The sequence below is a fragment of the Phyllostomus hastatus genome, unplaced genomic scaffold (genome assembly GCF_019186645.2).
Source record: "Phyllostomus hastatus isolate PE091 unplaced genomic scaffold, TTU_PhHast_1.1 phas_scaffold_129, whole genome shotgun sequence".
Taxonomy (NCBI): domain Eukaryota; kingdom Metazoa; phylum Chordata; class Mammalia; order Chiroptera; family Phyllostomidae; genus Phyllostomus; species Phyllostomus hastatus.
In genome coordinates this window covers 29,613,594-29,629,700 of record NW_025334009.1, presented here as the reverse complement: position 1 = coordinate 29,629,700, position 16,107 = coordinate 29,613,594, and the positions used below count along the sequence as shown (strand labels likewise).

Genomic DNA, 16,107 nt, shown 5'->3' with positions numbered 1-16,107 from the left:
TGCTCCAAATCCTCAACATGTGACTGAATGAACATTTGCTCGGCAGCCAGGGAGAGCAAAATCATTAAATGTATTTTTGTTCATTCCCATCTTATTTCAAAATAACGATTAACTTTCCTTTATTTTTCCCCATCTCCTAAGCAAATGCCCTTACCTGTCTCACTCACCCAAAAGCACCAGAAGGAAGGGCTGGTGATGTGTGTTCTCACAGCACCTTAATTCATTTGCAAATTGATCAGAGAGGGGCCGGGTACAACCTAAATCTTCTCAGGGTTGGGTGGGGTGCATTTAAAATTCCACTTCAGCATAAACATGGTATATATTCCATGGGGATCCAATCACATAATGGGATTTCACCATCATCAGTATTTGCCCCCTTTATCAAACTCATGTCACACAAGACATCAATGCAAACCCACCCCCACACACACATAACACGGGCAACCCAAGCAGTAAGTACACAAAAGTTCAGTCGGTAGGACTTGAACTTTTCAGAATTAGTCCTTCTACAGGACAGACCAGAGCTCATGGGAAAATCTTCTCAACTAACATCTCAAGAAAAGAACATCCCAGAATGATGACGCGCTAAGAACTGGACCATACCGGGGCCAATGCGGTGGCAGCCAATCCAGACCGTCCCGCACTGACACGCCCGCAGGCTTCAGCAGTGGCCTTCTGCACGGTCCCAACCACGCAAGACCCTTCCCAGGTGGAGAGTTACACCATCGTGACTGGCTCTGTGTGAAACCCGTGCCTTGAGCCAGCCCAGGGACTTGAAGAAATTTGTGAATAGCAGTCTTTCTTTTCCCCAACCCTCTTCCACCCACACAACTCACCACAGCTGTCGCTCGCACCACATTTCAGAGGTGGACCTGGGACCTGGGACCTGGGACCCGAGTAAAACGAAGGGCGCAGACAGGAACCCTGGCTCACTCTTCTTTTTCTAGAGTGACTATTGGGGAATTTGGACAAGGGTGAGGGCCAAAATAATTTCTAAAGGAAGCCTAGGTCTCCGAAGATTAGCCCCTGTATCTTCTGTGTTCTAACCACAGATCTTGTGGTCCACAGTCGGTGGGCATGTCAGAGACCCCTCCTCGCAGTCTTTTATCCCACCAAGTCAAGTCAATGCATGTTAGCTATGACAGGGAACAGACAGAATTAGAAGAGGCCTACACCCTACTCTTTTCTAGGGTTAAATTTTAAACAAGCTTCGGCTTAGCCAGAACAAGGCAGATTTTCTAATCATAACTGTTATTTCTGATTAGATATTTCTCCACAATTTTTACATGTTCAAGATAAACAATTTAATACAACCATGCTCCAAATTTTAATACAAAGTAATGAGTGTAATGCCACAAGAATGAGGTATTATGTAAACATTTGGAAAAAGTCTAAAGAGGTAGTTTCTAGTGTGCCTACAAGAACATTTTCCTAATAAGCTACAGCTCTACACCAAATTTGAAAGAAATATGGAATAGACTAAGACCTTATTCCAGGTCCTTCTCGCCACAGAAATCACAGGACAGGGAGTGGGAAAGTTAGAGGGGAAACCTGTAACATTCGGCTCTTAATGTACACATACGACCAGCAGCCAAAGGACCACATTTACAAATTTTAGGGCTCTGCTTATAAATTCTAGTGGGTTAATATTAAAGGGGTCACAGTGGGGTCAAAAGCTGTATCACAACCTATTCTAAAATAAAAACCAAGCAAAACTTTCCCCCAAGTCCTTATTTTTGAATATTCAAGATTTAGTCAGGGATTGACTGAGAAGGGGCGGAGGTGGGGCTGGGTGGAGGGGGGCAAAGGAGAAAGAGTGGGGACAACTGTTCAGTCTTCATGACGTAGAAACACCTATACTAGCAATCTAATTACACTAGCTGTGTAATTAGAATAATCACACTGGTGTGAGAGACGCTAGGTAATAATTTTTCTCTCTCAATTTACCTACATCATCTCTGGTTAGAGGAGGATTTCAGGGCTGACATTTTTTTATGTAGTGTTGAGCCTTGAGCAACACGGGGTTAAGAGCATCCACCTCCCACACAGTTGAAAGTCCAAGTATAACTACACTTAGCCCTCTTCATGCACGGGTTCCCAACCTTGAAGTTGACCCTTGAACAACATGGGTTTCAACTTCGTGGGCCAGCTGGAAAACAATCCACGTATAAGTAGATCTGCACAGTTCAAACCCACACTGTTCACGAGGCAACTGGTACAATTTCAGGCAGACAGCAAGAACCACCTCCTAGTCTTAGGGTTAATTTCAACTGAAAACCTTTACACCAAAGACCATATATACTTCATTTATACCAAAGACTCTATTTTATTTTCAGCACATGGCAACAGAATGCGGACACTTTTCTTTTTAAACAGAAGCCAATATGAAAGTATTTTAAAATTATTTTGCAATTAGTGTGTCAAATGAACAAATGTCCTGAGCTTCGAAACTGTATTACCTTTTGACCCTTAAGAAATAAAACATCCTTTCCTCTACAGTACCCACATATTTCCTCCCATGAGAGGATTATCCAGAAATATTTAGTGAAAATACAAATTAATCACTGGAAACTTAGAAGAAAAATATTTCACATATGAGTATACATATTTGGAAACAATCTGTTTTTCTGACAGAAATGGAATGACGCTACCATGTTTCTGAGACTATTATTTCTGATTAGATATTTCTCCACATTTTTTACATGTTCAAGATAAACAATTTAATAAAGCCATGCTCCAAACATAACCTATGATACCACCAATTAATTCAATGAAACCTGAGCAGAGTTCACATTTCAGCACACATTCAACACAACCGCAGTTCCCATGCTGTCCAGGACGAAACCCAGAGGTCTACCGCATGCCCACGGCACCTCCAGGACAGGTAGTAGCCTAGGAAAACCCTCTAAACGCTCTTTTAGTCTAGTCAGGGCAAAAGGAAGGTGTGGGTGGCTTCTGCCATGTCTTAGGGTAACCAATTAGGTGTGATTTACCTGTGAGGTATCCTGCTGTTTGTGAGTCAGAAATAAACAAATCGTGTTTCTGATCTTTGAAGGCACTCCAGACTGAAGAACGAGACAGGATTTCATTTACCTAGGGAAGCAAAGCAAACTCTTGAAACTTAAATAAATTAAGAACTGGATACTGAAAGATGAAACTAAAGCGAAAAAGCAAACTTCCAAGACAGAAGAGGGCCAGCTGAGGAGGTCCAAAGATGGACTAAAACCTGGCACTCATCAAACCCTCTACACCAGGCACAGCTCATTAAACTAAGCCCGAGGAAGCCCCTAAGTCAGCCTTCCCTCTAAACTTGGACTCTGTTATTTTAAACCTACCATTTAGTGACTCGTGTGTGATTTGGGCAGGAAGTTTTCTCGTTACAGTGACAACTGACTGACAGCATGCTATGGCCCCCTGCAATTCCTGAGGACAGGTGTGGTGAGAAGACACTGCGAACTCAAGCTAAAACTTAGAGTTGTCTTTCAAATTATAGATTACGTAATTACAAATTACAGCTGTTAGTAGTTTATGGGATCCATTAAGACAATTGTGATCAATGAACTTCAGAAAATAGGTTAATATAGAACGCATCAGAGGATCACATGTAAAATGGATAGCGCTCTGTAATTATTAATATACACACAATTATAAATAACGCTGTGTGTCTCCTGAACGAAAATGAAAGGCATATTTCTTTCTGTGTACATAGACTTTAAAGTTTAGGAAATTCTAACTTAGAGATTATCCTTTGCATATCAATGTTCAAATCAAATGTGCATCGTGCACCTTGCATGTGCCACACACACTGGACACAGAATGATAAAGACAGTCTGTCTCTGAAATGCTTCCAGTCTAGTAGGAGAGACAGCACCACGTAATTTAATGGTAAGCGTTAAAGCAGAGATGTACATGGGGGCCATGGGAGTCTAAGAGGCTCCTTGTCCCAACCTTGGAAAGAAGCAACAGTGTGGGTGATTGGCTGTGAAGGTAGTGGAGGAGTTGCTGTTTCGGAAACTATCATATTTCTTTTCCCTCCGGGAGTGGAACGTGGGCATCAGGGTTACTGTGCTAGTTCCATCAACAGCAGTCCTGTGACAGGTCAAGGGAATGACTACTGCCTGCACATGGTACACAGGAGTGGCTTTGCCGGGCATTCAGTACACTCAAAGACAAAGCCTCCCAAACACGTTACACAAACCTAAGTTAATGACTATGGCAACACGTGGTGTCTTGAAGGTCACCTTAAATTGTTCAAATGGTAACACTGACGTAATGGACAACGGCATAACTATGTTCACTTAGTTGGAACACACAAACACAGCGAGTGGCTTCACTAAAGGAAAGCTTTAAGCCAATTTAAACCTACAAAAGAACACTGGCAGGGAGAAGTAACCCAGATGTCCATCAGCAGAGGCATGGAGAAGCTAACTGCGGCACATGCGCACAGTGGGCCATTCCTCAGCCTTAAAAGGAAGGCACTGATGCGCACTGCAACATGGATGGGCCCCGAGAGCATACTAAGTGATGGGGGCTAGACACAAAAGGTCACACGAAGTCCATTTGCATGAAATATCCAGAAGAGAATTCATAGAAAACAGAGTGGTGGCTTCCAGAGGCTGAGGGGAGGAAGAGGTGGGACGTCACCACGTAACGGGCACAGAGTCGCCTTTTGAGAACTAGATACGCTGGTAGCTACACAGCACTGCTAATGTACTGCATGCCAATTAACTGTCCACTTCAAAATGATCATTTTTATGTTACTTAAATTTCACCTCAATTAAAGAAGAGAGAGAGTATGGTTGGATAGGGCTATTTAGTAACACTGAGTGAGAAACTCCTCAGAAGCTATGTAACGAATAAAACCAAAAAGGAAAATTAAGTTAACTGAGCTGGCTTGACATCAGCACACATGTGCAGCTGAAACACATTAATACGTGTCTATCTGACAGAAAAGGAAACCAACACTTTGGAAGTGCTGTGAAGAAAGGAGAAGAACTAAGACGCTCTGTATCTATTACACGGCACGATGGGATGTTTCATGGCTATGCCCATCACCACCCAACAGTAACTCCTGGAACGCAAAGGTAAACTGAACGAGCGCTAAACACTCAATATTCTTCAATGCTGAAGAATTCCAGCATTTTCTTCCTGAAATGCATAACATGCTATCACTATACAGAAAAAGAACCTTCCTGGGCGACTACCTGAGTATATGGTTTGTGTCTCTTCACTGGTTACGAGGCAGCTATGCTAGTGCATCCTTGGTCTTGTGATTGGCTCCAGTTACAGCCCACAGAACCACACCTGTAACTGGAACCTGAGCAGAGGCACATGTATCACCCTTGGCCAAGACCCCTGGCTCTAAGAGCGCCTTGTTGTACCAGCAGGTCGAAGGTAGCTCTGTGCAACTAACCTGTTCTCCGTGCTGCAGGCTTCGAGTCATCGCCTTGAGAGCTTTAACGATCTGAGCCTTAGTGGCTGCTGGACTGTCCAGATTTTCAAGGCCAATGCCTTCAAGTAATTTTAAGAGGTATGGGACCAAATCTGCTTTCAGGGCCTGGAAGACAGTATTACATACACATACATGCTGAAAAAAAAAAACTGCAAACCGTCACTGAAGAAATAATTTCACCCCCAGGACTATACTTGCAGGAGGACAACCTGCTTTACTGTAATGTTAGATGAAGATTTTAGTGTCTAACAATAACGGCATTCTTATTAGTAAGATTTTAATCCATGCTGTCAGCTATTCTAAATGCTACACAATGGTTATTTTATTTAATCTCCCTGACACCTGACGCCACAGGCACCATTATTGTCAGTGACGACAAAATCACTGTACGGAGGGTGACACGCACTGGCAGTCGCAGGGCGAGGCAGCAGGGCGAGGCATCAGGCCTGGATCCACAAAGGGCAGAGCCCCAGCTTTCAGCCGCTACACTGGGCTGCCTACTCTTGACGACAGCCCAGTATCTGAAGTATATTTCAGATATCTGAATTCTTAAATTCAGATAATGGACAAGAGTATCTGAAGTATCTCTGTATCTTTTTCACATTTTCTTAAAGCATCAACTTTTGCATTTATCATTTCCTCTCACCCTAATAAAAGCTAGATAATACTCTAGATTCACACAATTTTCAATGCCCACTCAAACTCAAAGGGAAGAGGTGGAAGTAACATTTAGTGAGTGTACCTTTTTACCAATATTATTCCCCTAACGACGCTGTGAAGTAGTTGTAACTTTTACTTTACACACGAGGAGCCCTAGCACTGCAGGGTTCAGTATCATGCCTGGGGGCACAGAGCCATCAAGTGGTAGAACTGGCTTATGTTGTTTCCAATATGACAACCCCTCAAGCCAAGTGTAACTGTGAGCTTCAAAACATCCAGTTAACTCCGTGAGATGTATGCAGTGCTTCTGACCAGCCTAAGCCAGGCGTGGGTTGCAGGGAGAGGAGATGTGAGAGGAAAGGGAGCTGGAAGAAGAGGAGGGCCAGACAAAAAAGACCCAGGGCCTGACATCCAGGCTAAGGATGCCAGATGTCACTTGGTCATGTGGCAGGTAATGAGAAAACTTTAAAGGGGCTTTAAGATAAAGAATGACCCAGTTATATTTAAGAATTATATTTTAGAAAGATCAGCCATAATGGTTTTTAATTCATTGTATGTTTTTTGTTCTTTCAGTGTCTGTTTACATTGGTATTCACCAAGTCTTACTTTTATTAGGTGGGTAGTTTCTTTGAAAAGGACAAACAAAATTTTGGCATGTTTCTTATATACGACTTAAGAAACAAAGGAATGAATAAACAGAAGGAATCTTTCCAAAGAGAGTGCAGCAAAGTTTACAAAACAAGCTAAGGGTAAATGCTTATAGACAACCAAAATTTTACATTTAAACATGGGTAAGATGTGTGGCAGCTGAGCCACCTTTCTCTGTGGTCACATACACTTGTGCCTGTGTGTGTGCACATGCACATACTCTACAATCACGTATGCACGACTCCCAAGCTCTGCTCAACCTCAGCGAGAGAAACCAAGCAGTACTAAGTCAGTAAAAACCGATTTTTCTGATATGTTTGCTTTCCTAAAAGAGTGTTGAATCTGGAAGTCACTTACTTGTGCTACTAATTCGCCCTGCTCCTTCTGAAACATTCGATTGATTGCTTCACAGGCTAGACCAACAACATCTGGCCGCTTTTTCATTCCATTCATCAGAGGGCCAATGGTCTCCAAAGACGCCATGGCTCGAACACAGAGCTAAAGACCCAAAAAGAGGTTACTTGCGGAGTGACAGTGTTTTATATGCACAGTAAATATGATAATAAAACATATGGAAAACCTACATTCAGTTGAAGTTTAACGACGAACGGAATCAAACTCAGTCCTCTATCAATGATGTCACTAAACTGGTTTAAGAACCGCTACAGTACTGTGTAGTGCCTGTGCGGAATGGTGCACAGTAGGAAAGGGGTTCCCGCTACAAGGTACATTAGCCAGGAAGAGGGAGCACAGATAAACTCCAGAACTACAATCTACTAAACAGACTCATCGATACCTCGTTTTCAGACAGGGCGTGGATGACCCGAATGGCACTCTTAGGAATGGCATTGTTCCTATGATTCATCGCCTGGATGACTTTGGGAAGATGGCCCAACGGTGGGACTTGGTCTGCCAGCTGAGGCTGAGCATTGAAGAGACATACTGTAGCCATTGTCAAAGTTTCCAGGGTTTCTCCCTGAAGGGTATAAAACAGACAAACTATAAAATTCTGATAGAGCCCTGAACACCCTTGGCAATTGTTTGGTGTTTAAAACCAGAGATCCACAAATCCCATGGCTACTACTTGAAAACTGATCCACAAATCCTTTGGGAACAAACTTCCCCATCTTGATACAAGGTGTAAGTAAATTTGAAAGGAGTTTAAGATCTTAATCTTAGTCTCCTTTCACTGGGCAAGTCACAGTTCATTCCTATTGCAGGTTTAAGAGACCCTCTCCTACAAGATAGTACTAGAAATTTTTAGATAATTTTATACAATTTTTTAGACATTTTATAGAAATGCCAGTATCAGAGAACTTCAATAATTCATGAGAATGCAGAATCAGTGTTTTCCCCAGCTCTATTAAAAATCCGACTAGTTGACAAGTCTGGTTGCCAAAATGCACTTTCTATTGTGCATGATGAATAACGAAGACCTGTAACACACCACTGTCTGCGAATATGCAGACATATTCGCAACAAAATGCACTGCAAATGAACATGGAAATTGGGATGTGCCCAAAAAGAAAAGTGACACAGGGGAAATATATTGTGTGTTTTCCCTTTCCAGGTTTCTACTTCAAAGATTTCATTATTTATACAAGCCACATGTAGTAAAACCCCAGTAGAGAAAATGTGATTATAGAAAGAGAAATATGTAAATATTTCTATACTAATATATTTTTCGCTTAGCATAATGCTTTCCAGTTCCATCCATCCTGTCGCAAAGGGTAGAAGTTCCTCCTTTCTTTCTGCTGCATCTATACTAATATATATTTTTAAAAAGTTTTGCTAAATTAATAATAGTATCTAATAATTTCTAAGTACTCAACACGCCCCAGACATTATGCAAAGTACTCCACATATATCAAAACCCATTAAAACCTCAGCCTTAGGGGAAGGAACTGTGATCACTCAAAAATGAGGCAAGTGAGGCTGACTCATGAGATATTACCAAAGGTCACAGAGCTCAGTCAGTCACGGAGCGTGCACTGTGGTTCAGGACCACCGAACAAGACAGTTCGGGCTCTTAAGAACCTCTCCCTGCAGCCAGCTTATTTAATTCAACAACAATCATGGAAAATCAATTATTTTCAATCTAAAGGGTCAAATAACAGAATCTTATATACTATCAGGGCTTCTAACTCACCAAACCAAGACCAAGGCTACCTTCTCACTCACTCCCGCTTTCCAAGTAGCTTTGCCTTTGAGCAGGGCACAGAGTTCACCCCTGCCACTCCTGCTCTCCTCCCAGTTTCTATAGCCTGGGTTGTCCCTGCCATGTACGAAAAGCTGAGGAAAGAACATGGCCTAGCAGAACACACTTCCATTTAGGTTTCTACACTGAACATTTAGGTTTCTCCTTAAAATTATACAGCTACTGGAAATAGGGGGACAGAAACCTTCTTTCTGAACTTCTGCAGTTGTCAGAGATAGTATCTTTTGAGTACAGACACCTACAACTGTGGTTCATAAAAAACCATTTTACTAAGGAGTTTGTTTCACTTTTGAACATTCCAAAAAAACAAATGGGCATATCTGAATCTAAGAGTTGCTGCTGTAGTGACCATTCTTCATGCACAGTCAGTGAGGATGGTGGTGTAACAGAAACCCTGTTGGTGTGGTTAGCAAACTATTCAGTGGCTGAGGCTTACATGAGGACTGTTCTTCTCGAGGAGCTCAGTTAATCTTTCTAGTAGTGCAATAAGAAATTCTCTAGGCTTTCGTAGAACCCAGGCTGGTTGTGCAATAAAAATTCTCAAGAAAACGCCTCCAACAGCAAGTTCACCCTCTGCTTCTCCAAACACCACAGTAAAATCTTCGGGCAGCTTTGAACAGAGAAAGCAGCACAGTCAAGTCACTCACTCATCACTCCTTGTACATTAAACAACAAACGCAAACTCTATTAAAGACGTCATTGTGAAATTAAGTAGTCCCTAGTCATTCATGTACTCAAATCATAATTACTACAAGTTTTATCGTCTTTTAATAAAATTCAGAAAAGTTGTTTCGATTTTACTTACTTTAAAAGTGAGTATTCCTAGTTTTATGTTCAAAACTTATTTTCCTGTCTATTGCCATACCACCCTCAACGTGTGCTATCTCGTCCAAAAGCTTATTTTCCAGAGGAAGAGCGTAATGTCTTAACAACAAAGTATCTAAGAGGTTGGCATTAAATTGACTCAGCAGGAATTGTTTAAAATATAGAGTAAACTGATAACTTCCTTTCTCTGAGTAAAAGTATATTTACCTTCCAGCTTACATCGGGGTTGTCTTGCTGATTTTTAAAGTGCCTTGGGGGAAAGAAGGAGGGATATCGTTAGCCTTCAGAGTAGGTCTTAGAGAGCTGACAAAGTGGAAAGCGTTCACCTTTCCCGATGGTTTTACCTGAAGGCCCTACATGCGTCTTTACTTACTCGAGCATCATTTCTCTAACTGTTGTGGACACTTTATCTCTGGAGCTATCATTCCAAATTAACTCAGGGTTTTCATGGGTTCCTTCAAAAATATGGACAGCAGCTTCAGGGTTGTCTCTCATGGCATCCATGAAAACACTTGGCAGAAATTTCATTAATGTAAGTCGGACCTATTTAAGGAGGTTTGAGGAAAAAAAAACTATTGGAAACACTCAATACTTGGTTTGTTTTACATTTCTTTAAGATATAATATTGCTGTAGTTTGTGTTACGGCTGGCAGCAGCCACTATTACACAAAAGTCCTGGAATGGGACAAGAGATAAACCTTGGTTTATGTGAAGGTAATGTAAACAAGCCTCTTACTGTGCTCTGCTCCTACTTACCCATCTAGTCTCATTTCCATTCTCTGCCACAAATTTAAGAAACTTTGAGAAATTCAGTACCACTGGCATGTCAAGTTTCTAGATCGCACTCTTCCAGATCACATCTTGCACGTGCTGTTCCCTCTTCCCAGGACACGCTTGGCTGGCCTGTCCTTCCCAACACTACCCAATGCTTCCCCATCCTCAAAAACAATTTTTTTCTCATGCTTTGCACCCTACAAGTATTTTTAGTGCATTTATTTTGCTGTACCATGTTTTGTATTGTACTGTAACTTTTCCAAACAAAACTTAAAAAGCAGCTTTTTAAAAAATACACCCAACACACACATTCACACTAACTGAAAAAAGACAAAATGAAAGATGGGAAGGTAAGTTTTTTCTCCTCAAGTCTTCACATGGTTCTCTCTTCTTCGTGTCTTTCAAGTCCGCTCAAACCTCACCTCACGGGAAACTTCCCCAGCCCAGGTGTCCTGCTCGCTGCCTGTATCCAACAGGCCCTGGCACGTAGCAAATACTTAAAAACTTACTTGAATGAATGAGACTAATATGAAATCAGGACACAAAGTAAACATTAAAAGCTCTGTAAAATTGCTGGTGAGACTACAAATTTAGCTCTGCACTTCCTTGCAGCCAATGAACTACAAGAAACAATGTCAGTTACGTGAACAGAACATCCATGAAATAGGGAGTATGTCACTTTTCTTGGTCATAACAGAGTTCAAATAGGAAGTGATAACTCAATGGTTTGTTTCCTATTAGTTAAGTAAAAAAAAAATTACATAAGACAAATCCTTTGAACATAAGCCTTCAGAGCTATGTCCGGATTACTCAGCTATTCTAAAACAGGCGTTGGCAAACCAGGGCCAAACCTGGCCTGTCCCTGATTTTGTTTATAAACTTTTATTCGAGTCCTGGCTGGGGTGGCTCAGTTGTTTGGAACGTTGTCCCGTAACCAAAAGCTTGTGGGTTTGATCCCTGGTTCAGGCATGTTCTAGAGGCAACCAATCAACGCTTCTCTCCCTTCCTTCCTCTCTCTCTAAAAAAAAAAAGCAGTGAAAAAAATGTCCTTGGGTGAGGATAAAAAATAAAAAGCAAAGTGTTTGTTTTAAAAAAAGTTTCATTAGAACACAACTGCACCCATCCATACAGTTACTGTCCACGGCTGCTTTCCTGTTACAATGGCAGAGCTGAGTATCTGCAGGGATCACATGACCCACAAAGGATAAATGTTTTACTATATGACTTACTATGTGTCCCTTTACAGAAAAAGTTCCCCAGCCTCACCACTACTTCACATCATGTGCAAGAATTCATTCAAATGGGTCTAAGACATAAATATAAGAGCCAAAACTATAAAACTCAGGAGAAAACACAGGTATGGATTTTTGTAACCATGGCTTAGAAAATGGTTTCTCAGATATGACATCAAAAGCACAAGTTATAAGAACAATGAAACAGATAGTCTGGATTTCAAAAGACACCATTAAGAAAATGGAAAGACATCCATGGAATGGGACAAAATATTTGCAAATCACATATCTGGAAAGGGACTGGTGTCCAGACTATATAAAAAACAATTACAACTCAACAGCAAAAAGACAAATAGCCCAATTGAAAAATGAGCAAAAAAATGTAAACAGGTACTTGTCTAGAAAGATGTACATATGGACAATGGGCAGATAAGAAGATACTGAACGTCACTGGCCACCAGGGACATGTAAATAAAAACCAAGAGCTACCACCTCACACTCACTAAAATGGCTATAATCAAAAAAGATACGTAATAACAAGTGTCAGAGATGTGGAGAAATTAGAACTCTCACAATGCTGGTGGGAATGTAAAATGGTACAGCCACTTTGAAAAACAGTCTGACAATTCCTTGAAAGGTTAAACTAGCATTACCACATGATTCAGAAATTTCACTCCGAGAATAAAAATACATATTCACACAAAAACTTGTCAACGTATGTTCACAGAAGCATTATTCAGAGTAGCTAAAAGGCTGAAACAATCCACATGCTCAACAACTGATAAATGGAAAAAACAAAATGTGGTGTATCTATATAATGGAATATTGTTTGGCAACAAAAAGGAATGAAGTATAGATACTTGCTACAACATGGATGAACCTCGAAAACATCCTAAGTGACAGAAACCAATCACAAAAGACCACATATTGTAAAATTCCTCTTGCATGAAATGCTGAGATTAGGCAAATCCATGGAGACAGAAAGTTAGTAGGTACCAAGTTCTGGGAGGAGGGGAAAGGGGAGTGACTGCTAAAGAGAGTACTTTCCACCCCCAGTGGATGAAAGTGGTCTGAAATTGACTGTGGCTGCCCACAGATATAATAAAATCATTGAATTATATACTTCATGTGAGAACTGTGTGGTGTATCAATTATATCTCAATAAATCTGTCACCAATACGGGGGGAAAGTTTACTAACCCCAGTTCTAGAATCTCTTGATGCAAAACAGTTTTTCAACTAAGGAGCCCACACTTGCATTTTTCCTATACAGAAAATTTAAATATAAATATAGTCACCTTGAAAAAATTTGTTCCTCATGTATTTCTAAAGATTTAAAAATTAGTATTTATATTAGTATTAGTAATGTATTTAAAAATTACTGAAGAGCTCAAAGTCAACAGCAGTATATATTTATTTAAGTACCTAAAACATTATTTAGGTACATTAAATAAAACATTAAAATAATTAAAACATTAACATTATTTAAAATGTTAATAAGTATTACAATTATGTGCTACCCAACTCTAGCTTTAAGACAACTCAGTGTCAAATATCAGTATTCATACTTTCATGGACTCTTTCTATAGCCATCCAAATGTAATTTCCCGCATTTATTAACTTTATTAATGACAGACTATTAACTTTATTCCCAGAGTACAACTGTTTCAGGTCTTGGGACAGACTCTCAATACCTAGATTGTGAGATCAGGCAAGAAAAAAATAATTGAGTCACACCTGTTTTACTGATGTCCTATCAGGCTCTGGAAGTGGGGGCCCAGGAACCTTAATCTCATGGTGCTCCCTCCCACCTGTCCCTGCTGCTCGGGGGCTGGCACAGATGTGCTTCATAAGCACCACTTCCTGTGTGACTGAGCTAATTACTGAACAAGGAGACTTTGACTACAGCTGTGTCTGGATGGAATTCTCTGCAGAAGTACCCTCTATCGTGACTTACCTATACTTTTGTCCTTTCTTCAAGGGAGATAAGCAATTATCACCATGATCCAAACACTCTCTTAAAACTTCTCAACACCAGTGCAGGCTGCCCCAACTACGATTTCTCTCAAACTAGTAATGTACTGGAACGATCAGGTGTGCTCCACCTCTCACCTCTCCAATCAACATTTCCTTATCCTCACCTTCTTGGACTTCAGTAAACTTCATGACATCAGTATCAGAGCAACAGAACTCTAATAATTAATTTCTAAAAGCCTATTTTGTGCTCACCTTTGGACCTATTAGTTTATCTGCTGTCATTTTAGCAAAAAGTTCCGCTGTTTGGGCTCGAACCTGTGGATGTGTTGAATTGCAGAACATATCTAGTAAATAAATCAGAGCCCCTATGAAGGAAAAACAGAATTAGTATTTATACTATACATAAAAATATAACTTTCTTAATCAGTAGAATTATTTTCAACCTTATTTTAACTCAATGCAATTGGTTAAAAAAAAAAAAGACTGTAAGCCTTCCAAAGCATTCTTTTAGTTTGCATACCATACAAAGCAGCTCCATCATTACTGAGCATAACTGGATGACAAAGCACTCTGTACATTACCTTTTGCCATTGCTTCTTTGATTATTTTTGTACTTGATGTCAAAGCATACAGAGTTTCCAGAACAAGCTGACGACCTGCAGGGGAAGAGACGTTCAAGGAATGCATCAGTGGGAAGCTTACATTTACTGGGTATCACTTCTGTGCCAGGCACTGAACTAGGTGCTCTGAACAGGGTCTCATACTTAGATCTTCACAATAACCAGCGAGACAGACATTATCATGGCCCTGCGATGAATTAAAAAGGTGAAGTCCAGTTTAACCAGTCCAAGGTTTCGCATACAGTGTATGTATGGCATACCTCGGCTTTGTATCGAGGTCTGACTCCAAAGCCCACATTCATAACCAATATGTTATGCAGTCTTCCTACCACACTGCTCACAGCACAAACATAATCTTTTCACATCCAGACACCTGAGGACACTCTAATCTGGCAACTAAGATTTTTATCTGGTGCCATTATTATCTTCCAGATAGGAGCAGGAAGTAGCAGTTACAATACACTATTCCCATCTAAGGCTGAATGGCATCCTCTCGGACACGGTCTGTGCACCTCCCCCTCCTTGTCATCAAAGTATACTGAGCTACTGGACTTGATTCTTCCAGAGCCAAATGGCAATGACAGACAGTTGACCACAGAAATAAAGAGTTGGCATAGAGGGTGGAGGCTGCCAAGTATTAGACCAAGGCTAAAACAACAAAGGCCGATTACCTGGACTGGGCTAAGTCCCCATGCAGGAGAACAAGACTAATCAGTACATGCTGTATTAAAAACAAATGAGGTTGGTATATTTTTTAAAAATTGATCTCATTTTGGTGGCAGTAATCTCATCACTAAATCAGTAAAGAAAAAATAATGAAGAATTCAACTGTAGGCTGAACAAAGGGTAATTTTTATCTTAAGCACTTTTTTCTATCATCCAAGACCAATCATGCTTTTTAATAAAATCACAGAATATTAGTCAATCCTCAATTACTCATGTGTAGTTTATACTCAACGAACCGAAAATCCTCAGTTACTTCACTCTGCTTTTGTACCTCATATCCAACTTTCAACCTTTGATATGGGAAATGCAAAATAATTATATTAATTTAATGATACAATATAATTAGGAAGACAAATCCAATGTAAAGAATACCACTTGAAATATTCCAAAACTAAACATGGACGACAGTATGGCAGAGGCTTTGCATTGCCTGTTAACGGCTCCCCTCTACGGGTGGGCCACGCTGCGGTTTCTGAAAGTCCACTCGTGAACATACGTACTCGATGGCAACGAATGCAGAAGAGCCAACAAATTGGACAAAACCACTGACTCGGCAATGTTGTTGACACAGTCTTGGTTAGACGTCACTATGTTCACAACCTGTAAGTCAATCAACAGGATGTTAAAAGTTTTGGAAATAATTTCTGACCTAAATCAAATTAAGTCAAATTGGCCAGACTTAAGTAAATTTAAGACTTCATGAAAGTGAGAAAAATATTTGGAGTACAAAATATTTAATTTTTAGAAAAAAGTAATTTTAAAACATTGGCTTGATTATTTGAGCTTTTGAAAAATAATAAAAAATGGTAATGCTCATATCTGTATTATGTACATCAGCTTCCTATTAATTTTGAGGTAAGATTTAGGTATAATGATCTAACAAATATTTTAGCAACAATTCACAATCTCGTGGCTTACAAAAGCTTTCAGTCCTACATGCTCCAGAACTGTGGTGAATACGGTAGTATTTTCCGAT

General features: G+C 40.4%; 1 protein-coding gene across 2 annotated transcripts in view; it reads right to left on the bottom strand.

Annotated features, from left to right (window-relative positions):
* Positions 1–16,107, bottom strand: part of DNAJC13 (DnaJ heat shock protein family (Hsp40) member C13) — a 108,401-nt gene that overhangs the window by 3,864 nt on the left and 88,430 nt on the right. For both annotated transcript variants that reach the window (XR_006787779.1, XM_045856817.1), the window contains exons 46-55: positions 15,632–15,731; positions 14,367–14,441; positions 14,038–14,150; positions 10,177–10,346; positions 10,011–10,053; positions 9,415–9,588; positions 7,557–7,736; positions 7,118–7,258; positions 5,414–5,557; positions 2,994–3,093 (exon numbers count right to left, since the gene is read on the bottom strand). Coding sequence is in view for 1 of the 2 variants with exons in the window: in XM_045856817.1 (XP_045712773.1) it covers positions 2,994–3,093; positions 5,414–5,557; positions 7,118–7,258; positions 7,557–7,736; positions 9,415–9,588; positions 10,011–10,053; positions 10,177–10,346; positions 14,038–14,150; positions 14,367–14,441; positions 15,632–15,731 (1,240 nt within the window). In the remaining variant the exon portion in view is untranslated. The remainder of the gene's footprint in view (positions 1–2,993; positions 3,094–5,413; positions 5,558–7,117; positions 7,259–7,556; positions 7,737–9,414; positions 9,589–10,010; positions 10,054–10,176; positions 10,347–14,037; positions 14,151–14,366; positions 14,442–15,631; positions 15,732–16,107) is intronic.